Here is a 26,055-nt window from a genome sequence, read left to right on the forward strand (position 1 = left end):
CCTGTACGCCCTATGTCGTTAAGGGGTTAAAGGGGTTGTCCGGGTTCACAGCTGAACCCGGGCATATCCATATTTTCACCCAGGCAGCCCTCTGATATTAGCAGGTTAGCGCAGGGCATGGGCTTTTTTATTTACAATAACACACTGCCGGGCGGAGGCTTCCACCCAGCATTGTTTTCGGTGACGTCACCAGCTCTGATGCGCTGACTTTAGCGCTGCCCAAGCCTTTTACAGGCTAGGGCAGCGCTAAAGCCTGCCCATCAGTGCTGGTAAAGTCACCGGGCTCACTGCTGGGCAGAAGCCTCCACCTGGCAGCCCTAAGGAGAGCCTGGTACGTCACAGGATCTCCTGAAATTGCCTTTGCCCTGCGCGATTTAGGACAGAACAAAGGAGAGCATCAGAGCATGCTCCGATGCTCTTGTCAGGGGGGCTGCCTGGGAGAAAATATGGGTATGTCCGGGCTCAGCTCTGAACCCAGACAACCCCTTTAAATCTGGCAGAATCTACACATGGCAGCCAATACAGACCCAACATGTATATAGCAGCCTGCACAGACTTTAATTGTGCATTGCATCCTATACAGACCTATACATAGAAGCTAATAGAGCCAGACTAGCCTGTAAAAACCGGGGTAGGCAACCTCTGGCGCTAGAGCTATTGTGAAACTACAACTCCCAGCATGCTTACTTGCTCTGCTTTTCTCAGAACTCTGACAGAAGTGACTGGAGCCTTCTGGGAATTGTAGTTTCACAACAGCTGGAGTGCTAAAGGTTGATGACCACTGGCCTAGGACTTGATACATATCTAGAAACGTTACATAAAGTATCTTCGTAGAGATGACACATTAGGAGCCTAAAGTCATAATGAATAAAACCGGTACAGTGCTCCTTTAAATTCTTAGAACGTGATTCTCAGGTTAAAGGAGGCGGCACATCTGTTTGCTATAAAGGTACAGAGCTGATTGCTCCTACAGAATAGTGTGGAACTTTAAGGACAGGGGGAGTCCCTCCATGACAGCATTATAGCTTGAAAAAACCCCTCCACAATAGTAAGAAGTTGTAACCTGAGGCAGAAGGGGCTGTCCTATGTCATATGACTGACAGCAACTGGGTGAGGTTTTTAAGAAGAAAAAAAAAAAAGAAATAGAGAGGCCCAGCTGTGAAGTTGAAGATTTCCTGTTTCCCCAGGACTTGCTAGTGTGTGAGTCACAGAGGTTGCAGGCAGCCCATAGGAATGTAGGGAGGGCTGCTGGCTGCTCAGCCCCAGCACAAGGCAAGAACTCAGCTCAACTAAAGAAACTTTGTGGATTACTTCTTACGGTTCTGGATTTTTATGAGGCGGGGGGAATGGATTCTATGGCTAAGGTTCTGCAACTTCTTTTACTTTGGACCCTGATGGTCTCCTGCCACTCTGCCACTCTACACTTTGAGGGTAAGTTTTTGGCACTGACTGTACCCTTTCTTTGTGTATATGTTGCCCTGGGCATAGGAATTGAGAGGTTGTTGTTTGGATGTGGAAGCTGGTAGAAGTTGACTTTTGGTAACGTGACACTTGTAGACAGAGAGAAGAAGAGGCACCTAGGTGGGGAATGTGCTGCTTGAGACAGGGCTCTGTCTGGGTCTGCAGCTCCTCACTGCCAGGATATGGTCTGTGTGGCTACAGTCCTGGATTTACTATGAACTGACTGCAGGAAACACCAAATCATACAATGTTGCTACTTTGCGATGATAATAATTGTTGTAGTACTTTGTGTTTAGTACATTCCAAAGTGTTTTATATATTTATCTACTATTCACTATATCAGTCTTGCTCAATGCCATGTTGATGCAGTGTATTGGAACAGCAGCTGGACATACAGGTCTTTTAGGGACGGTAATCCTTATCTCTACTGAATATAAATGTGATCAGTGAATAGACAGCAAAGGAACAGGTTTTTACAGTTTAATTTATCAATGTTTTTTATTGTAATGTAGTTTATTATTTTTTTTTTTTTACATCAAATCTTTGAATTTTCCCATCATTGCCAGGTTTGAGATTTGCTTTTAGCAAATGTAAAAATAATGGGTGAATGGATAGTAGCTAGGGTTGAGTTTGGCGTACAAGGTTTGGGTTATCCAAGGCTAGGTCTACACGACGACATGTGTAGCGCAACAATAAGTCTCATGACAGGGCACAACTTCACTGCAACATTTGTCGCACAACAATTTTTATAATGATAGTGTATGGTGTCGCACTGCGACATGCTGCTCTCTAATTGATTTTTTTGCGACTGTCACGTTGCAACATGTCGCATGCCGCAGTGCGACACACTATATACTATCGTTATAAAAATTGTCGTGCAACATTGTTGTGACAAAATGTTGCACAACATATATCATCGTGTAGACCTAGCCTAAGAATTCTGTTATGGATTTCGCTACCACGGACCATAAGTTATTGTCCGTGCTAGCGGAATCCATAGCAGAATTCTTAGATAACCCGAACCTTGTACGTCAAACATGAAAACACAAGTTCGCTCTGCTCTAATAAAAGCCTATAGCCTGGTGACTCTGAGGCAGATTGGTGAACCAAGGTTTGAGGCACATACAGGTTATTTGCATGGTTGCAACAAGGCCTACCCATATTCTTCAATGAGCCTGACCTACGGTATGCCAAAAGAATGGTTTTATTTTGTTTTTTTGCCATGTCTGACAAGTATATTTCAGCATGTCTTTATCCAACTGTATTGCAATATGTAGTGCAATCTGTTTTCAAATACAAGCACTTCACACATACGGATTTACTGTATATTGTGCTGTATGTGTTTTTTTCTTTATTTTAATTTATAATGGAAGTAAATGTGAAACAAGTGACATACAGTTGCAATCTGGTTTGTATGTCCATTGTCTATTCCTTGCAGTTATTGCCAGGTGTTCAAGCCAGATGTGGTATGAACATGGCCATATTGATTTATTTATAGGTAACAGCTCTTGTGAAGATCCTGGGCCTCAATTATCAAAACTAACAGGAAAGCTGTCTTAGTTCAAGAGCTCATCTTTTTTTTTTTTTTTTTTCAGAACGCTTTTTAAGAAATGAAAGTTAAGTTCTGATTGGTTGTTATGGGCAACTAAGACAGCTTTCCTGTTAGTTTTGATAAATGAGGCCCCCTTTTGTTGATCAAAAAGCTGTCATATTATTATTATTATTATTATTATTATTAAAGGGGTATTTCCACCTTAAATATATACCCCCTATAAGCAGGGTATGCCTTAAATGTCTTATTTTGGGACCGGCACCTAGCTCCAGAAAGGGGGTCCATAGACCCCCATGCCACCACTCCAAATGGAGAGGTTATTGAAATTACAGAAGCAGCTAAGCTGTGCTACATTGTTTTCATAAGGCTTCATGCACACAACCGTATTTTTGGACTGTATCCGATCCGCCTTCATCTTAACACGGCAGCAAAAAATGTGGACAGAAAACTGTGTGCTGTCAGCATCTCTAAGGCCTCTTTCACACGGGTGATTCGGGTGAGGGCCGGATAGGATGCGGGTGCGTTCAGGAAAAATTGTTGCGTTCTTCCGTTTTTTCTGCGCGAGTGCAATGCGTTTTTGCACGCACGTGATAAAAAACTAAATGTTTGGTACCCAGACCCAATGAAGATAGAAAGTCCTTCCATCTTCATTCATTTCAGCCAGATAATTCTGAAATAGACCTTTTTTCAGACCAGACAGAACAAGAAATGCAACCTTTTTTCTTTTTTTCTAAATCCGCAAGATTCTCCGGCAGGGATAGATGTGTTCTCTCTTCCGTGGCCGAACCAGCTCCTGTACGCCTTTCTTCCTCTAAGGCTGCTTCCGAAGGTACTACAGAAGCAGAGGCAGGAACGGATGAGGCTTATTCTAATCGCCCCATTTTGGCCAAGGAGGTTGACTTGGTTAAGGAAGCTTTCCCTGACAGATCCCTGGATTCTGACGGACAGGCAGGATCTGTTGTTTCAAGGCCCTATCTTCCATCCGGAAGTGAGAAGTATTCATCTAGCAGCATGGTATTTGAGGGGGAAATCTTAGAACGCAGGGGATTGTCTAAAGAAGTTATACCTACCCTTTTATCATGCAGTAAAGAAGTAACCTCTACCATTTATCTCAGAATATGGAAGACTTTCCTAAACTTCTGTAAAATCCCATTAGATCCCTTGAATTCTCCTCCCATGCCGAAAATGTTAGATTGTTTGCAAAAGGGTCTAGATAAAAACTTAAGACCGAGTACTCTTAAGGTGCAGGTCTCTGCCTTTTGTGCCTACTTTGATTTCCCTATTGCCAATCTTCCATGGATAAGGAGATTCTTTATGGATAGTAGGGGCCATCTTCTTAGCCTATTCTTCAGCAGAGGAATCCCCTCCTTTAAGATTTGGTGCTCACCCAACTAGATCCATTTCTACTACTTGGGCAGAGAAGGCTGATGCATCTCTAGAGCAAATTTGTAGGGCTGCTACCTGGAAGTCTCTGTGTACTTTCTTTCGGCACTACAGAGTAGATTTAGACTCTATGGAGCAGTTATCCTTTGGCGGAAAAGTTCTGCAGGCTGTGCCCCCCCCCCCCTCCTAAGCTAGGTACTATTCTAGTCCTCTTTAAAGGGTGCTGTCATGGGCATAAGGGAAATTTAAGATTACTTACCGTTAATCACTTTTCCATGAGCCCATGACAGCACGAGGGGTAATTCCCCCACCCCTCCCAAAAAAATAAAAATAAGTCAAAATAGCTAAAAATAATAATAATAATAATAATATATATATATACTTATCCTTTTTTTTGTTGCAAATATATATGAGAGTGGATGTGTTTAAGGACAAGTTCTCGCAATTAACTGGTGGTATGGGGGAGGTATTCCTCCTTAAGTGCTCTCCACAAAGTTTTTCTGTTTCCTGTCCTGGAAGGAGGCGGTCTCTCAAGGGTGCTGTCATGGGCTCATGGAAAAGTGATTACCTGTAAGTAATCTTCAGAGATGATGCTTGAAAATGATGCTCATGTGCACAGACCCATTGAAATGAATGGGTCAGGTTTCAGTCCGAATGCTATACGTTTGCTACCGTCATCGCATCCAGATCGAAAGCATTGGGCGTCTTTCAGGATTGTCAGGATCTGCTCAGGAAAACAGTTTAGCATAAAAGTTCAATCAGTTTATTTCAGAGATTGTGTGAAAAAAATGCTACATTCTACACGCATTGCATTTTTCTATCCGGATTGCATGCGTTTTTCACATGTGAAGAAAAACTGAAGAATAACTCTCCACATCTCCTAGCAACCTTCAGTGAAAAGCGCATTGCATTCAGGTGCCTTACGTTTTTCACACAAACCCAATTCACTTCTATGGAGACAGATGTGCGTGAAAAACGCACAATGTAGAACATGCTGCAATTTTTCCTGAGTGCAAAGATAATGTGTGAAAAACATGTGCATAGACCCACTAAAATAAATGGGTGAGGATTCAGTCCAGATGCTATGCGTTTGCTACCGGCATTGCATCCAGATGGAAAACTTGCTCATATGAAAGAGCCCTAACTGTCATTTAGTTATTTCTAATGTGTAGGGACAGTAAAGGGGAATGTTTTTGTAATATAATTGGTGATAATTGGTTTCCGGTGGCTCACCCATCCCGACTCTATAGGCTAGGTGCACTCTCCACGAAACACCCACTGCAGGTTAAGAAGAATAATGAGTTAGTAATAATTTGGAGGGCGCTCAACTATCTGATGTTGCAAGAAATCATCTTAAGGCCTCATGCACACGACCGTTGTGTGCATCCGTGGCCGTTGTGCCGTTTTCCGTTTTTTTTCGCGGACCCATTGACTTTCAATGGGTCCGTGGAAAAATCGGAAAATGCACCGTTTTGCAGCCGAGGCCGTGATCCGTGTATCCTGTCCCTCAAAAAAACATGACCTGTCCTATTTTTTTGACGGACAACGGTTCACGGACCCATTCAAGTCAATGGGTCCGTGAAAGAACACGGATGCACACAAGATTGGCATCCGTGTCCGTGATCCGTGGCCGTAGGTTGCTTTCATACAGACGGATCCGAAGATCCGTCTGCATAAAAGCTTTTTCAGATCTAAGTTTTCACTTCGTGAAAACTCATTTCCGACAGTATATTCTAACACAGAAGCGTTCCCATGGTGATGGGGACGCTTCTAGTTAGAATACACTGCAAACTTTGTACAAGACTGCCCCCTGCTGCCTGGCAGCACCCGATCTCTTACAGGGGAATATGATAGCACAATTAACCCCTTCAGGTGCGGCACCTAAAGGGGTTAATTGTACTATCATATTCCCCTGTAAGAGATCAGGGCTGCCAGGCAGCAGGGGGCAGACCCCCCCCCTCCCCAGTTTGAATATTGTTGGTGGCACAGTGTGCGCCCACCATCGCCCCCCCCCCTTCCTCCCTCTATAGTTAAAAATCGTTGGTGGCACAGTGTGCACCCACCATCGGCCCCCCCCTCTCTCTATAGTAGTAACAACCATTGGTGGCAGTGTGCGGCCTCCCATTTCCCCCCCCATCATTGGTGGCAGCGGAGTTCCGATCGGATTCCCAGTTTAATCGCTGGGGCTCCGATCGGTAACCATGGCAACCAGGAAGCTACTGCAGCCCTGGTTGCCATGGTTACTTAGCAATAGTACAACAGTAGAAGATTCATACTTACCTGCTTGCTGCTGCGATGTCTGTGACCGGCCGGGAGCTCCTCCTACTGGTAAGTGACAGTTCTTTAGCAATGCGCCGCACAGACCTTTCACTTACCAGTAGGAGGAGCTCCCGGCCGTTCACAGACATCGCAGCAGCAAGCAGGTAAGTATGAATCTTCTACAATTGTACTATTGCTAAGTAACCATGGCAACCAGGGATGCAGTAGCTTCCTGGTTGCCATGGTTACCGATCGGAGCCCCAGTGATTAAACTGGGACTCCGATCGGAACTCCGCTGCCACCAATGATGGGGGGGGGGGAATGGGAGGCCGCACACTGCCACCAATGGTTGTTACTACTATAGAGAGAGGGGGGGCCGATGGTGGGCGCACACTGTGCCACCAACGATTTTCAACTATAGAGGGAGGAAGGGGGGGCGATGGTGGGCGCACACTGTGGCACCAACGATTTATTACAATAGAGGGAGGGAGGGGGGGTGATGTGGGGCGCACACTGTGCCACCAACGATTTATAACAATAGAGGGAGGAAGGGGGGGGCCCGATGGTGGGCACACACTGTGCCACCAACGATTTATTACAATAGAGGGAGGGAGGGGGGGTGATGTGGGGCGCACACTGTGCCACCAACGATTTATAACAATAGAGGGAGGAAGGGGGGGGGCCCGATGGTGGGCGCACACTGTGCCACCAACGATTTATTACAATAGAGGGAGGGAGGGGGGGGGTGATGTGGGGCGCACACTGTGCCACCAACGATTTATAACAATAGAGGGAGGAAGGGGGGGGCCCGATGGTGGGCGCACACTGTGCCACCAACGATATTCAAACTGGGGAGGGGGGGGGTCTGCCCCCTGCTGCCTGGCAGCCCTGATCTCTTACAGGGGGATATGATAGTACAATTAACCCCTTCAGGTGCGGCACCTGAGGAGTTAATTGTGCTGATCACGGCCCCCTGTAAGAGATCGGGTGCTGCCAAGCAGCAGGGGGCAGTCATGTACACAGTTTTTCAGTATATTCTAACCTGAAGCGTCCCCATCACCATGGGAACGCCTCTGTGTTAGAATATACTGTCGGAAATGAGTTTCACGATGTAGCTCATATCCGACAGTATATTCTAACGTAGAGGCGTTCCCATGGTGATGGGGACGCTTCAAGTTATGTTCGGGTGTCCGCCTGGCCGTGCGGAGGCAAGCGGATCCGTCCAGACTTATAATGTAAGTCAATGGGGACGGATCCGTTTGAAGATGACACACTGTGGCTCAATTTTCAAACGGATCCGTCCCCCATTGACTTTCAATGTAAAGTCTGGACGGATCCGTCTGAGGCTATTTTCACACTTAGAAATGTTTTAACAATATAATGCAGACGGATCCGCTCTGAACTGAGCCACCGTCTGCATTATGAACACAAGTGTGAAAGTAAAGGGACTCCTGACTTTACATTGAAAGTCAATGGGGACGGATCCGTTTGCAATTGCACCATATTGTGTCAACGTCAAACGGATCCGTCCCCATTGACTTGCATTGTAATTCAGGACAGATCCGTTTGGCTCCGCACGGCCAGGCGGACGCCAAAACGACTTTTTTTTCATGTCCGTGGATCCTCCAAAAATCAAGGAAGACCCACGGACGAAAAAACGGTCACGGATCACGGACCCACGGACCCCGTTTTTGCGGACCGTGAAAAAAAACTGTCGTGTGCATGAGGCCTAAAGGTAATTGTATATAAACCATTTATTACAATACATACATATAATTAATAAATAAATCAATGATAAAGAAATAGGAATAAAGATATACCGGCAACACCTGTAGGTGAACAATAATAATAAAATAACATTTAAAAAAATTTAAATATAAAAAAGTATATAATAGATAGTCACAGAGATGATGATATTAATTAGGTAAAGGTTTAACAATACAGTGTTCAAAAGAAAAGAAGCACAGTCGGCACTGCACCGTGCGGTTTGCAGTGGCGTCGCCAGGGGGGGGCCAGAGGGGGCCACGGCCCCCCCAACATCATGCTGGGCCCCCCCATGTGCCCCCCCAACTAAAATGCGCCCCCCCCCCAGCAGCATTCACTTGACTGATCCGAGTTCAGCTCAGCTCAGTCACAGTCTCTCTCTCACCTCACGCTGCTGGCAGCAGGGACGCAGGGAGCCGGAGCCTGAGGGAGGGACGGGGAGGAGCGTAATATGATCTCAGAGTGGAGGCTGCTTCTGCCAGCCCCACCCCTCCCCGCCCACCAACCAATCACCGACCAGAGCTGAGGGGGCAAGCACAGCACACCAGCAGCTCTCTGAATCCAGTCGTCTGAGTCACACAAGTGCAGGGAGTCTAAGAATAGAAAGGAATCGAATGAGTCACAAGTTAAAAGAATCTAAAGATCCGACTTGTGACTCATTCGATTCATTGAGTTAAAAGAGCAGTGAGTCAGAGGGTAGAACAGGTAAGGCTACTTTCACACTTGCGCTTGATCGGATCCGTTCTGAACGGATCCGATCATATTAATGCAGACGGAGGCTCCGTTCAGTACGGATCCGTCTGCATTAATAACTTAGAAAAAATTCTAAGTGTGAAAGCAGCCTGAGCGGATCTGTTCAGACTTTCAATGTAAAGTCAATGGGGGACGGATCCGCTTGAAGATTGAGCCATATGGTGACCTCTTCAAGCGGATCCGTTCCCATTGACTTACATTGTTAGGCTACTTTCACACTAGCGTTCGGGTTTCCGTTCGTGAGCTCCGTTTGAAGGGGCTCACGAGCGGACCCGAACGCAGCCGTCCAGCCCTGATGCAGTCTGAATGGATGCGGATCCGCTCAGACTGCATCAGTCTGGCGGCGTTCAGCCTCCGCTCCGCTCGCCTCCGCACGGCCAGGCAGACAGCTGAACGCTGCTTGCAGCGTTCGGGTGTCCGCCTGGCCGTGCGGATCCGTCCAGACTTACAATGTAAGTCAATGGGGACGGATCCGTTTGAAGATGCCACAATATGGCTCAATCTTCAAGCGGATCCGTCCCCCATTGACTTTACATTGAAAGTCTGGACGGATCCGTACGAGGCTACTTTCACACTTAGCTTTTATATGCTAATATAATGCAGACGGATCCGTTCTGAACGGAGCCTCCGTCTGCATTATTATGATCGGATCCGTTCAGAACGGATCCGATCGAACGCTAGTGTGAAAGTAGCCTAAGTCTGAACGGATCCGCACGGCCAGGCGGACAGCTGAGCGCTGCAAGCAGCGTTCAGCTGTCCGCCTGTCCGTGCGGAGGCGAGCGGAGCGGAGGCTGAACGCCGCCAGACTGATGCAGTCTGAGCAGATCCGCATCCATTCAGACTGCATCAGGGCTGGACGGAGGCGTTTGGGTCCGCTCGTGAGCTCCTTCAAACGGAGCTCACGAGCGGACCGACGAACGCTAGTGTGAAAGTAGCCTTACACTGAGTTTGAATTAAATTAACCCTTTAGAATCAAATTGGCTTCTCAGGAGATATATATGTTAAAGGCATCTCATTCAGTAGCTATATAACTAAGGGCCCTTTCACACTTGCGTTGTCCGGATCCGATGTGTACTCCACTTGCCGGAATTACACGCCGGATCCGGAAAAACGCAAGTGTACTGAAAGCATTTGAAGACGGATCCGTCTTCAAAATGCTTTCAGTGTTACTATGGCAGCCAGGACGCTATTAAAGTCCTGGTTGCCATAGTAGGAGCGGGGAGCGGTATACTTACCATCCGTGCGGCTCCCGGGGCGCTCCAGAATGACGTCAGAGCGCCCCATGCGCATGGATGATGTGTACATGCGATCACGTCATCCATGCGCCTGGGGCGCCCTGACGTCACTCTGGAGCGCCCCGGGAGCCGCACGGACGGTAAGTATGCCGCTCCCCGCTGCACTTTACCATGGCTGCCAGGACTTTAGCGTCCCGGCATCCATGGTAACCATTCAGAAAAAGCTAAACGTCGTATCCGGCAATGCGCCGAAACGACGTTTAGCTTAAGGCCGGATTCGGATCAATGCCTTTCAATGGGCATTAATTCCGGATCCGGCCTTGCGGCAAGTCTTCAGGATTTTTGGCCGGAGCAAAAAGTACTGCATGCTGCAGTATTTTCTCCAGCCAAAAAACGTTCCGTTCCGGAACTGAAGGCATCCTGATGCATCCTGAACGGATTTCTCTCCATTCAGAATGCATGGGTATAATCCTGATCAGGATTCTTCCGGCATAGAGCCCCGACGACGGAACTCTATGCCGGATCCGGACAACGCAAGTGTGAAAGGGGCCTAAGGGTGGGTTCACATCACCTTTATGGATTGTACTGTCAGTGTCAGACTGTTGTCACTGTGGGTAACAATGCACAACAGACAACAATTCACATTGCACACCACAGTGACAGCTTCTGACTCCTGACTCCTCCTGTCCGGCGTCAGCCTCAGCTTCCCTTTACTATAATAAATCACTCAATACTAGTAATCAGAGTTCAGAGAGAGCTGAAGAAGACGAGCCGACTGCACTGAGTCAGCAGCGCAGCAAGTAGTGAGTGAATCGAATGTATCAAGCATCTGCGCATGCGCATCGGCACCTAGAGTCTTCGGTTCACTTGCGAGTCAGCTCAGCAGTCTGACTCACCAAGTGAACCGAATATCCGATTCATGAATTGGTTCATTTGAATAAGCTGATTCAAATGAACCGATTCACCTAAAAGATCCGAACTTCCCATCACTAAGCGGCGGTGCAGGGGAGGGAGAGGCGTGTCCCTTCCCCTTGCTCTGATAGGCTGCAGGCACTAGACCGGCAGCCTATCAGAGGCAGGCGCGCGATGACGTCATCGCGCCGCCTGAGCCATACAGCGTGGGACACAGGCCAGAAGAGGCCTGCATCGCATCGCTGACACTGAGGTAAGTATAATTTTTTTTTTTTTTTTTTTTACACTAGTGATACTTGGGGGGGGGGGACTTAAAAATGATGGGGGGGGCTTACTTAAAAATGGCACATTGGGGGGGATTTACTTAATGATGGCACATTGGGGGGGACTTACTTAATAATGGCACATGAAGGGGGGGTACTTACTTAATAATGGCACATGATGGGGGGGCCTTAATACTGGCACATGATGGGGGGCTTAATACTGGCACATCATGGGGGGACCTAATACTGGCACATGATGGGGGGACCTAATACTGGCACATGATGGGGGGCTTATTACTGGCACGTAATGTGGGTCTTATTACTGGCACGTGGAGTCATCTACGGGGGCACTAAGAAGGGGTAATTTATACTTGCAAAATTATGGGGGACATTGAGGGCATCTACTGGGGCATTTTATACTGGTACATTATGGGGGCACTAGGAGGAAGGGGGAGAGGAGCACTATGGGGCATTTACTGGGGGCACTATATAGGGGTATTTTATACTGGCACATTATGGGGGACATTAGCTCAACTGGGGGCATAAGGGGGTATTTTTTGCATTGTCACATTATAAGGAGAATTATTACTACCGGGGGGCATTATGGTGGGCTTTATTACTCCCACATGGTATGACCCCTAGTAGGAGCACCAGCCTCTCCCTGCTCTGCTATCCCGCTGCCCCTTCTCCAAATACTTATTATGAAATCTTTCTCATTAGGATAAAACACATCAGCTCCGCCGAGCCCCCGGCCAAAGTGTGGAAGTGGCGTCCGAGACCCCCAAGGGCCAAGCCAAGTAACTGTAAGTGTTCATGTGAAATATGTTTGTTATACACATATAGCCTACACTGTGCCCCACAATATACAGTATACCGCTACACTGTGCCCCACAATATATAGTATGCCTCTACACTGTGTAGTCTGTTCTATAAGCACCCTTGTTCTGTGGTGGCGGACAGAAAATTATCTGGAAGTGCCCCTCCCGAGACCGGGCTCTAGATCCGCCACTGGTCTGGACCGCTCACAGGAGTGTACATTTCTTCTAAACTGTAATCCGTATCCTCTGACCTGCAGAAATCAGCACTCGCTCGATAAGAACTAAAAGGCAGGACCTGTAGGCTGTAGCCTGGCCCTGTTACCGAAGCTAGCCGAGTGGTGTAAGGTTAAGGTACTAGTAGAGATGAGCGGCCACTTAATCCTGATTTAAAGTTAAAGTTACTGCAGGATATGGATTACGGTTTAGAAATGTCAAATGTACACTCCTGTGAGTGGCGGGGAGGGGGATCTGTGGATGACACTGTTATAGGGAGGGGGATCTGTGGATGACACTGTCATGGGGTGGATCTGTGGATGACACATATAGCATAAGATGCTATACATTACACGGTATGTGGCATCCACAGATCCCCCCCCCATAGCAGTGTCATCCACAGACAGCTGGACTTTTCTTCCCTGTTGCGGTTTTAGGTATTGGGTAAAGTATCGCAGCATTTCTAAGTGTACTTGTGTAAATATATCGTTGTTATAGCTGCCCCCCCTACTTTTGTCCTGGCCCCCAGTGTGCCCCCCCAAAATTTGAAAGCTAGAGACGCCACTGGCGGTTTGGAACATCCAACCGGATTCACACTTGCCACGGCTGGTCACGCGGTATAATGGTGGTGCTCTGCTATATAAAGTGTTGAGTTCAATGATAAAAATCAAGATAATAGAAGAAAAGCAGCACTCACCAATTCCTATACCAATAGTAGCTTTATTCCAGGTAAAAACATAATATATAATAGATGTGGGTCACTGCACAGCAGTATAAGACAACAGCCGTTTCGCCCTAAACAGTGCTTTGTCAAGCAGGCATGACAAAGCAGTGATTGAAGTCGGGAAGGAATTTTTTATTCCCCTAAAGTGGGGAAAATTGGCTTCTACCTCACAGGTTTTTTTTTTTTGCCTTCCTCTGGATCAACTTGCAGGATAACTGCCCAAACTGAATGGACAAATTTCTTTTTTCGGCCTTATGTACTATGTTACTATGTCAGTGCGAAACGGCTGTTGCCTTATACTGCTGTGCAGTGACCCGCATCTATTATGTTTTTACCTGGAATAAAGCTACTATTGGTATAGGAATTGGTGAGTGCCGCTTTTCTTCTATTATCTCACTTTTTATGATTGATAGGCAAAGGTTTATATTAGTAAATTACAAGACCATGATTGCTAATTATGCAAATTGCTCATAATTCACATGACAGTGACATTATTCCAAAATATACCTATTTGATATCAACACGTCATTAACAATCAATATAAATCAATATTCTTCTCAAATATACACAAAGTAAAATAAAATAAAATTGTTGCATTATTCGTGTTCACCGCTTCCCATGCTGAGGAGCTGGTGATCCAAAGCTTCCTCTATGCTCTCCTGTATTTGATGTGCTGATCTGCTGCTGCTAACTCGGCGGCATCATCAGCTTCTGTCTATACATGTGCCTTCTTTGTATAACATGTCTCCAGCCTCTGTCTATTGAAGGCTTGCCGCCGCTTGTAAGTGTTGCCTGGCCTCATAAGTCTCCTCTAATGCCCGATGGGATGCGCACACTCCTGCTGGAGTAACCGCCCCTTTTTAGTGACGTGCCATCTAGCCGCCTCTAACACGGCATCATCAGCACGTCAGCGTTAGCCACGCCCCCACACACGCCCTTCCTGGTTAGGCTGGTAATGTGATATTGATGTCACCTTAATCCACGCCCCAGGGGGCGGGGCTTACGCGCATCAGGACGCACATTTAAATTGTGGATGGCGATACAAGCTGACTGCCGCCACACGTGTACAGAGAAGCGCCATACGTTGCCCCTTTTTTGCAGTCACCAGGACCAAGGGACCCCCATCACTTGGGAATAGGGCCTGTTTCTTACTAGCGACACGCTGTTCAGTAGCCCTCACTAGGTCCCTTCTGGGTCTTAGGCCATTGCTGCAATACTTTACCCATTAGCATGGGGACTGTCTGTATGTGACACCAGTCAATGAGGATACACTCCCTCCCATGCTGGCCCCTGATCCCCTGATGAGTCTGGGGCTTTAATCTAGTGACGAAACGCGTAGGGATCTTGCGCACGGCAGTGAATTTATTCACTGTGTACCCTTAGTTAGGGTTGTCTAGGAAGTCCAACCTGTAGGGTAAGCTCCCGGACGTGCGGCCCCTAGCCGAGTCATAGGGCTCTATAGGCCTGGTAGGGCTTTTTAGGGACAGTGAGTCTTACTCGGACCCTGTTCCACAGGTAACACTGGCTTCTGGGACTGTGCTACTACACCCAGATGACCGTCACCCACTGGTAAGACTGTTCCCGTTTATATATATTTCTCTGTGGAATTCATGCCTGCGTTGGGGTACAGTGTTACCCTTTTCACATGGGTTTAACCATATCATTGTGGTCTCCTATTGTGATTATATGTATTTGTTGTTTGTGACCCGTTTGTGGTGTGCACACTCTTTTTTGATATTATGTGTTATGTCCGTATTTTTTATCTGAATACTTATTAAACGTTAAGTCTTATAATACGCTACCTCCTCCTTCTATATACATCGATTACCGTGGTAGCTGGTGAGCGTTATTCATTTACTCTCGCTGGTTGGGCAACTTTACTTATTAAAATAAAATTGATATAGACAGTATTGTGAATATAAGCCACTGATTAATTAATGTTCATATATTAAAAAAATTGGTATTGAGATATAATATTTGTGAGGCTCCAATTTGTCTTATATCGATCTCTCTAATATAATTCTCATTATCCTGACGTCAGTACATTCATAGAGTTGGGGGTAATTAATGTCCCTTCGATAAAATTAACTTGTTGTTAGTAGATTGTTAGATAGATATCATCTGATGAAACCATTGGTAGTTGGTTGTGGTAATATAGCATATTTGTTATTCAGTTACCAATACTTTTTTGTTACAAGGTAACTCTATGTCCTGATTGTAACTGTGATACAGTAAAATATAACAAGTTTACTTCTACGTTACCAATCCCTTGGCATAGCGAGAAGACTTTGTATCGGGAACCCAGCTGCGATGATGCGTCCTCTAGACTTTGCCGGCTAGGCTCTTGCGGCGTCCCACATGTCTGTAATAGTCCGGCCGCTGAGCAGTGCCGGCTTGTTTGTTTCAGCTTCCCACATGTTTAGGCTATTGGTCTGTTGATATCAAATAGGTATATTTTGGAATCATGTCACTACAATGTGAATTATTAGCAATTTACATAATTACCAATCATGGTCTTGTAATTTACTAATATAAACCTTTGCCTAATTGATATCATCATCTCTGTAACTATCTATTATATACTTTTTATATAAAAAAATTTAAAATTATTTTATTATTATTGTTCACCTATAGGCGTTGCCGCTATATTTTTATTCCTATTTCTTTATCATTGATTTGTTTATTAATTCTATGTATATATTGTAATAAATGGTTTATATACAATTACATTTAGGCCTCATGCACATGACTGTATGTATTTTGCGGTCCGCAAAAAAACGGATTCGCAGAAAATACGAATGACGTCCGTGTGCATTCCATATTTTGCGGAACGGAACAGCCGGCCCATAATAGAACAGTCCTATCCTTGTCTGTAATGTGGACAATAAAAGGACATGGTCTTTTTTTGCAGATCGGAAATACGGACATACAGAAATGGAATGCACGTGGAGTAACTTCCGTTTTTTTTTGCGGACCCATTGAAACGAATGGTTCCGCAAAAAAAAAAGAAACTTAATGGACACGGATAGAAAATACGTTCGTGTGCCTGAGGCCTTAAGATGATTCCTTACAACATCAGATAGTTAAGTGCCCTCCAAATTATTAAAGAGGGACTGGGGTCCAAATGAGGGACTGTCCCTCCTAAAGAGGGACACTTGGTATTTATGGTTCATATATTATATATTGTGCCCTGTGTTGCTGCCATCTCTATACTGTCAGCGGTGAGCACTGGCAGTGTATTTTCCCTCTGTGCTCGCTAGTGAGAAGGCAGGGAGACAGGGAAAGCTGTTCTATAGCATATAGGGACACTGGCAGAATGAGTTTAAAATAGTAAAATAAGCCATATGTACTTTACTGATCTCCTGCTGCCATTGTTCCAGCCCTGTGCAGGTCCCAGCTGCTCTAACTTCCTGGTCCCATCTTGACACAGAAAATGGTAGCAAATTCCTGCTCTGCCAATGGCTGATTAAGGCAGGTCAACGATATGGCCAATGATTGGCTGAATGAATATTTCCTGCCATTTCCTATGTGTCAAAACATGACTAGGAAGCAGAGGTAAACGAGGACCCAGTGAGCGCCGGAATGGCAACAACAGGGAATTGATGAAGTGACTTTTCTTCTTAAAATTTTAAACCATTTCCTTTATCCCTCTGGAAAACCGCTTTAATTTCAAGCATTACCTAATATATTATTTGAAATGTGGGAACGCAAACAAGTGGAGCCTTGTAGTTTCATACAGTGGAGTGTAGGCATTCAAAATGCTGGTGTACGGTGTGACTCAATATGGCAGCATATCCTCCTATGAAAGTATATATCTGTACTAAAATATGAGAAAGTGTGACACTTTTCTTCATATTACCTGCTTTTCTGGATATATGAATTCAGAGGCATGCAGAATTACACAATATTGGCCCATTTCGAGGTGTGCTGTATTACAGATCTGTGCAACATGGATCAGTAAAAAGGTGTAAGGCCTAAGAGGACTCCAAAGGGAAACTTTTACATTTTATGTATCGTTTTTACAAAGTGAAGTAAATAGTCAGTATATAGTTTGTCTTTTATGGAAAGTTGCTTGTAGGGTAGGTCTAGGGTTGCCACCTTTTCTTAAAGCCAACGCCACCCTGGGCTAGCATCGCATCACTCCCAGCTGATCGCTGTGCCCGGGTCTGAGAAAGGCTTGTACCCGGGCACAGGATTACAAAGACTGTCCGGGTCATTCCCGTACGGGTGGCAACCCTAGATAGGTCCTTGCAGGAAATACCTCTACATTCACTTTGCTTCTATGAACAGATGCGGGTAGTTTTCAAAAAGCCCATTGAGTAATTGCAAGAGGACACATGTCAGTATTTGCACGCCTGCAAAACTGTTCAAATACAAAACCTCAATCTGACATAACCACTAAGAGAAAACTCGTGAAAGCCAACATTCTTGTAATACTACGACTAGACGGAATCCAGCAGCCTTGAGAAACTGCTGCCTGCCGATAAAGACTCTGTTTCCTCCTAGAAATGGGGAACAAACTGTGGTAAAACAATGCATCTCAGAATACCTCTACGTATGTGAGAATTTACAGGGAAATCACTCGATTTCCTGGTATTGTAAAGAGCATTTCTGTTAACCATATAAATTTCACATCTATTGTATAGATTCATCTTTGTGTACCTGCCATGTCCGGAATACTCTCAGATTAAAGGAATTTCCAGCCTAACCTCAACATAATGAAATGTTATGCAGATTTCAGATATACGGAACCTACAATTTCTCACTATTGTCATGATCTCTGCTTACTGTCGGCAGATAGAAACATCGTTGGCCAAAGACCTATACAGACCAATAACTTACCACAGCTGAGATTCAGCCTTATCTTTTGTCCAAACTGGGATTGTTTCTCCTTTATATTTTCCTAACCCCTTTAATAAATTGCACCAAAGGATATTGTGTGAAACTGGGCTAAATTCAGTTTTACACAAACCCCTGCCTCACACCCTAACCGAGATCACTCTGGTGATTAAACATCACTGTATATATAAAAATATTTTATAGTTGCAAATAATTAGAAAGGAATAGAAGTAATGTAAATGCCAGTGAATGGTGACTTCTAAACCCCACTCACATACAGTAGAGCGGGCAAATATTTGCTCAGATTTTAACATGCAGTAGACAGTGTCGGACTGGGGTGCCTTGGGCCCACCTGTAAAATTCATTCTGGGGGCCTACTCTACAGCGAGATGTAAATATTACCTGCTCACACAGTGGCCACAGTAGAAAGGTGCTACAAGATGACTGATTATAAGGGTCTCCACAGCAACTTTGACAGGACAGGTTCCTGAGAAACATTTTACTCTCTGACATACCTCTGTACCTAGAAGCTATCTCAGTCAACCGACATATTAGACTGTGTAGTCGGCTAACCTACTCAATTCACTTCTCCTCCTCGTTGTCCTGTGACAAGCTGTAAGGCTGTGGCTGGAGCCTTATTTATTATACTCACTTGTATAGCACCGTTATGTTCCGCAGCGCTTTACAGACATTAACATCATGCTGTCCCAATGTGGCTCACAATCTAAGGTCCCTATTAGAGTTGAGCGAACACCTGGATGTTCGGGTTCGAGAAGTTCGGCCGAACATCCCGGAAATGTTCGGGTTCGGGATCCGAACCCGATCCGAACTTCGTCCCGAACCCGAACCCCATTGAAGTCAATGGGGACCCGAACTTTTCGGCACTAAAACGGCTGTAAAACAGCCCAGGAAAGGGCTAGAGGGCTGCAAAAGGCAGCAACATGTAGGTAAATCCCCTGCAAACAAATGTGGATAGGGAAATTAATTAAAATAAAAATTAAATAAATAAAAATTAACCAAAATCAATTGGAGAGAGGTTCCATAGCAGAGAATCTGGCTTCCCGTCACCCACCACTGGAACAGTCCATTCTCAGATATTTAGGCCCCGGCACCCAGGCAGAGGAGAGAGGTCCCGTAACAGAGAATCTGTCTTCATGTCAGCAGAGAATTAGTCTGCATGTCATAGCAGAGAATGAGGCTTCACGTCAGCCACCACTGCAACAGTCCATTGGCATATATTTAGGCCTAGCACACAGGCAGAGGAGAGAGGTCCCGTAACAGAGAATCTGGCTTCATGTCAGCAGAGAATCAGTCTGCATGTCATAGCAGAGAATCAGGCTTCACGTCAGCCACCACTGCAACAGTCCATTGGCATATATTTAGGCCCAGCACACACACAGGCAGAGGAGAGAGGTCCCGTAACAGAGAATCTGTCTTCATGTCAGCAGAGAATTAGTCTGCATGTCATAGCAGAGAATGAGGCTTCACGTCACCCACCACTGCAACAGTCCATTGGCATATATTTAGGCCTAGCACACAGGCAGAGCAGAGAGGTCCCGTAACAGACAATCTGGCTTCATGACAGCAGAGAATCAGTCTGCATGTCATAGCAGAGAATGAGGCTTCACGTCACCCACCACTGCAACAGTCCATTGGCATATATTTAGGCCTAGCACACAGGCAGAGGAGAGAGGTCCCGTAACAGAGAATCTGTCTTCATGTCAGCAGAGAATCAGTCTGCATGTCATAGCAGAGAATGAGGCTTCACGTCAGCCACCACTGCAACAGTCCATTGGCATATATTTAGGCCCAGCACCCAGGCAGAGGAGGGAGGTCCCGTAACAGAGAATCTGTCTTCATGTCAGCAGAGAATTAGTCTGCATGTCATAGCAGAGAATGAGGCTTCCCGTCAGCCACCACTGCAACAGTCCATTGGCATATATTTAGGCCCAGCACACACACAGGCAGAGGAGAGAGGTCCCGTAACAGAGAATCTGGCTTCATGTCAGCAGAGAATCAGTCTGCATGTCATAGCAGAGAATGAGGCTTCACGTCAGCCACCACTGCAACAGTCCATTGGCATATATTTAGGCCCAGCACACACACAGGCAGAGGAGAGAGGTCCCGTAACAGAGAATCTGGCTTCATGTCAGCAGAGAATCAGTCTGCATGTCATAGCAGAGAATGAGGCTTCACGTCAGCCACCACTGCAACAGTCCATTGGCATATATTTAGGCCCAGCACCCAGGCAGAGGAGGGAGGTCCCGTAACAGAGAATCTGTCTTCATGTCAGCAGAGAATTAGTCTGCATGTCATAGCAGAGAATGAGGCTTCACGTCAGCCACCACTGCAACAGTCCATTGGCATATATTTAGGCCCAGCACACACACAGGCAGAGGAGAGAGGTCCCGTAACAGAGAATCTGGCTTCATGTCAGCAGAGAATCAGTCTGCATGTCATAGCAGAGAATGAGGCTTCACGTCAGCCACCACTGCAACAGTCCATTGGCATATATTTAGGCCCAGCACACACACAGGCAGAGGAGAGAGGTCCCGTAACAGAGAATCTGGCTTCATGTCAGCAGAGAATCAGTCTGCATGTCATAGCAGAGAATGAGGCTTCACGTCAGCCACCACTGCAACAGTCCATTGGCATATATTTAGGCCCAGCACACACACAGGCAGAGGAGAGAGGTCCCGTAACAGAGAATCTGGCTTCATGTCAGCAGAGAATCAGTCTGCATGTCATAGCAGAGAATGAGGCTTCACGTCAGCCACCACTGCAACAGTCCATTGGCATATATTTAGGCCCAGCACACACACAGGCAGAGGAGAGAGGTCCCGTAACAGAGAATCTGTCTTCATGTCAGCAGAGAATTAGTCTGCATGTCATAGCAGAGAATGAGGCTTCACGTCACCCACCACTGCAACAGTCCATTGGCATATATTTAGGCCTAGCACACAGGCAGAGCAGAGAGGTCCCGTAACAGACAATCTGGCTTCATGACAGCAGAGAATCAGTCTGCATGTCATAGCAGAGAATGAGGCTTCACGTCACCCACCACTGCAACAGTCCATTGGCATATATTTAGGCCTAGCACACAGGCAGAGCAGAGAGGTCCCGTAACAGACAATCTGGCTTCATGTCAGCAGAGAATCAGTCTGCATGTCATAGCAGAGAATGAGGCTTCACGTCACCCACCACTGCAACAGTCCATTGGCATATATTTAGGCCTAGCACACAGGCAGAGCAGAGAGGTCCCGTAACAGACAATCTGGCTTCATGACAGCAGAGAATCAGTCTGCATGTCATAGCAGAGAATGAGGCTTCACGTCACCCACCACTGCAACAGTCCATTGGCATATATTTAGGCCTAGCACACAGGCAGAGCAGAGAGGTCCCGTAACAGACAATCTGGCTTCATGTCAGCAGAGAATCAGTCTGCATGTCATAGCAGAGAATGAGGCTTCACGTCACCCACCACTGCAACAGTCCATTGGCATATATTTAGGCCTAGCACACAGGCAGAGCAGAGAGGTCCCGTAACAGACGATCTGGCTTCATGTCAGCAGAGAATCAGTCTGCATGTCATAGCAGAGAATCAGGCTTCACGTCAGCCACCACTGCAACAGTCCATTGTCATAAATTTAGGCCCAGCACCCAGGCAGAGGAGAGAGGTCCCGTAACAGACAATCTGGCTTCATGTCAGCAGAGAATTAGTCTGCATGTCATAGCAGAGAATCAGGCTTCATGTCAGCCACCACTGCAACAGTCCATTGGCATATATTTAGGCCTAGCACACAGGCAGAGGAGAGGTTCATTCAACTTTGGGTAGCATCGCAATATAATGGTAAAATGAAAATAAAAATAGGATTGAATGAGGAAGTGCCCTGGAGTCCAATAATATATGGTTATGGGGAGGTAGTTAATGTCTAATCTGGACAAGGGACGGACAGGTCCTGTGGGATCCATGCCTGGTTCATTTTTATGAACGTCAGCTTGTCCACATTGGCTGTAGACAGGCGGCTGCGTTTGTCTGTAATGACGCCCCCTGCCGTGCTGAATACACGTTCAGACAAAACGCTGGCTGCCGGGCAGGCCAGCACCTCCAAGGCATAAAAGGCTAGCTCTGGCCACGTGGACAATTTAGAGACCCAGAAGTTGAATGGGGCCGAACCATCAGTCAGTACGTGGAGGGGTGTGCACACGTACTGTTCCACCATGTTAGTGAAATGTTGCCTCCTGCTAACACGTTGCGTATCAGGTGGTGGTGCAGTTAGCTGTGGCGTGTTGACAAAAGTTTTCCACATCTCTGCCATGCTAACCCTGCCCTCAGAGGAGCTGGCCGTGACACAGCTGCCTTGGCGACCTCTTGCTCCTCCTCTGCCTTGGCCTTGGGCTTCCACTTGTTCCCCTGTGACATTTGGGAATGCTCTCAGTAGCGCGTCTACCAACGTGCGCTTGTACTCGCGCATCTTCCTATCACGCTCCAGTGCAGGAAGTAAGGTGGGCACATTGTCTTTGTAGCGTGGATCCAGCAGGGTGGCAACCCAGTAGTCCGCACAGGTTAAAATGTGGGCAACTCTGCTGTCGTTGCGCAGGCACTGCAGCATGTAGTCGCTCATGTGTGCCAGGCTGCCCAGGGGTAAGGACAAGCTGTCCTCTGTGGGAGGCGTATCGTCATCGTCCTGCCTTTCCCCCCAGCCACGCACCAGTGATGGACCCGAGCTGCGTTGGGTGCCACCCCGCTGTGACCATGCTTCATCCTCATCCTCCTCCACCTCCTCCTCATCCTCGTCCTCCTCGTCCTCCAGTAGTGGGCCCTGGCTGGCCACATTTGTACCTGGCCTCTGCTGTTGCAAAAAACCTCCCTCTGAGTCACTTCGAAGAGACTGGCCTGAAAGTGCTAAAAATGACCCCTCTTCCTCATCCTCCTCCTCCTCCTCCTGGGCCACCTCCTGTTCCATCATCGCCCTAAGTGTTTTCTCAAGGAGACATAGAAGTGGTATTGTAACGCTGATAACGGTGTCATCGCCACTGGCCATGTTGGTGGAGTACTCGAAACAGCGCAACAGGGCACACAGGTCTCGCATGGAGGCCCAGTCATTGGTGGTGAAGTGGTGCTGTTCTGTAGTGCGACTGACCCGTGCGTGCTGCAGCTGAAACTCCACTATGGCCTGCTGCTGCTCGCACAGTCTGTCCAGCATGTGCAAGGTGGAGTTCCACCTGGTGGGCACGTCGCATATGAGGCGGTGAGCGGGAAGGCCGAAGTTACGCTGTAGCGCAGACAGGCGAGCAGCGGCAGGATGTGAACGCCGGAAGCGCGAACAGACGGCCCGCACTTTATGCAGCAGCTCTGACATGTCGGGGTAGTTGTGAATGAACTTCTGCACCACCAAATTCAGCACATGCGCCAAGCAAGGGATGTGCGTCAAATTGGCTAGTCCCAGAGCTGCAACGAGATTTCGCCCATTATCACACACCACCAGGCCGGGCTTGAGGCTCACCGGCAGCAACCACTCGTCGGTCTGTTGTTCAATACCCCGCCACAACTCCTGTGCGGTGTGGGGCCTGTCCCCCAAACATATGAGTTTCAGAATGGCCTGCTGACGTTTACCCCGGGCTGTGCTGAAGTTGGTGGTGAAGGTGTGTGGCTGACTGGATGAGCAGGTGGAAGAAGAGGAGGAGGAAGCCGAGAAGGAGGAGGTGGCAACAGGAGGCAAAGAATGTTGCCCTGCGATCCTTGGCGGCGGCAGGACGTGCGCCAAACAGCTCTCCGCCTGGGGCCCAGCTGCCACTACATTTACCCAGTGTGCAGTTAGGGAGATATAGCGTCCCTGGCCGTGCTTACTGGTCCACGTATCTGTGGTTAGGTGGACCTTGCTACAGATGGCGTTGCGCAGTGCACACTTGATTTTATGGGATACTTGGTTGTGCAGGGAAGGCACGGCTCTCTTGGAGAAGTAGTGCCGGCTGGGAACAACATACTGTGGGACAGCAAGCGACATGAGCTGTTTGAAGCTGTCTGTGTCCACCAGCCTAAATGACAGCATTTCATAGGCCAGTAGTTTAGAAATGCTGGCATTCAGGGCCAGGGATCGAGGGTGGCTAGGTGGGAATTTACGCTTTCTATCAAATGTTTGTGAGATGGAGAGCTGAACGCTGGCGTGTGACATGGTTGAGACGCTTGGTGACGGAGGTGGTGGTGGTGGTGTTGGTGGTACATCCCCTGTTTGCTGGGCGGCAGGTGCCAACGTTCCTCCAGAGGCGGAGGAAGAGGCCGAGGCGGCAGCAGCAGAATAGGCCGAGGCGGCAGCAGCAGAAGAGGTAGCAGGGGGAGCCTGAGTGACTTCCTTGGTTTTAAGGTGTTTACTCCACTGCAGTTCATGCTTTGCATGCAGGTGCCTGGTCATGCAGGTTGTGCTCAGGTTCAGAACGTTAATGCCTCGCTTCAGGCTCTGATGGCACAGCGTGCAAACCACTCGGGTCTTGTCGTCAGCACATTGTTTGAAGAAGTGCCATGCCAGGGAACTCCTTGAAGCTGCCTTTGGGGTGCTCGGTCCCAGATGGCGGCGGTCAGTAGCAGGCGGAGTCTCTTGGCGGCGGGTGTTCTGCTTTTGCCCACTGCTCCCTCTTTTGCTACGCTGTTGGCTCGGTCTCACCACTGCCTCTTCCTCCGAACTGTGAAAGTCAGTGGCACGACCTTCATTCCATGTGGGGTCTAGGACCTCATCGTCCCCTGCATCGTCTTCCACCCAGTCTTGATCCCTGACCTCCTGTTCAGTCTGCACACTGCAGAAAGACGCAGCAGTTGGCACCTGTGTTTCGTCATCATCAGAGACATGCTGAGGTGGTATTCCCATGTCCTCATCATCAGGAAACATAAGTGGTTGTGCGTCAGTGCATTCTATGTCTTTCACCGCTGGGGAAGGGCTAGGTGGATGCCCTTGGGAAACCCTGCCAGCGGAGTCTTCAAACAGCATAAGAGACTGCTGCATAACTTGAGGCTGAGACAGTTTCCCTGGTATGCATGGGGGTGATGTGACAGACTGATGGGGTTGGTTTTCAGGCGCCATCTGTGCGCTTTCTGCAGAAGACTGGGTGGGAGATAATGTGAACGTGCTGGATCCACTGTCGGCCACCCAATTGACTAATGCCTGTACCTGCTCAGGCCTTACCATCCTTAGAACGGCATTGGGCCCCACCATATATCGCTGTAAATTCTGGCGGCTACTGGGACCTGAGGTAGTTGGTACACTAGGACGTGTGGATGTGGCAGAACGGCCACGTCCTCTCCCAGCACCAGAGGGTCCACTAACACCACCACGACCATGTCCACGTCCGCGTCCCTTACTAGATGTTTTTCTCATTGTTATGGTTCACCACAACAACAAATATATTATTTGGCCCAATGTATTGTATTCAAATTCAGCGGGATATAAATTTGAGGCCTAGTATTTAGGCGCTGGGTGACCGGTATGGATTTAGTGACAGAATTAGACTTGGAAATGCACAGAAGCGTGTGTGTGAAGTTATTCTGAATGACCCAATGTGCACCTTGAATATTATATACCCTTTTTGGGATAGATTTCAAATAGCTCTGATATAGCAGGAACCACTAAATTATGAAATTGCTAAATTGGGAATTGTACTTCAACCCAGAACAAAAAATGTGCTTTGACGGGCACTAAATAACTTTCCCAGCTACAACAGTACAGCGGTAACGAGAGATTTAGAGGGATTTAAATTTGAGGCCTAGTATTTAGGCGCTGGGTCACCGGTATGGATTTAGTGACAGAATTAGACTTGGAAATGCACAGAAGCGTGTGTGTGAAGTTATTCTGAATGACCCTATGTGCACCTTCAATATTATATACCC

At 47.2% G+C, this 26,055-nt stretch overlaps 1 protein-coding gene across 1 annotated transcript in view; it reads left to right on the forward strand.

Moving 5' to 3' along the window:
* The first annotated feature begins 1,087 nt into the window (after window positions 1-1,087).
* The window catches only part of TGFBR2 (transforming growth factor beta receptor 2), a 109,309-nt gene continuing 84,341 nt past the window's right edge, over window positions 1,088-26,055 (forward strand). Inside the window, exon 1 of the mRNA XM_044293889.1 lies at window positions 1,088-1,431. Coding sequence (XP_044149824.1) covers window positions 1,347-1,431 — 85 coding nt within the window. The 5' untranslated portion in view covers window positions 1,088-1,346. The remainder of the gene's footprint in view (window positions 1,432-26,055) is intronic.

Source organism: Bufo gargarizans, chromosome 5 (genome assembly GCF_014858855.1).
Source record: "Bufo gargarizans isolate SCDJY-AF-19 chromosome 5, ASM1485885v1, whole genome shotgun sequence".
Lineage (NCBI taxonomy): Eukaryota > Metazoa > Chordata > Amphibia > Anura > Bufonidae > Bufo > Bufo gargarizans.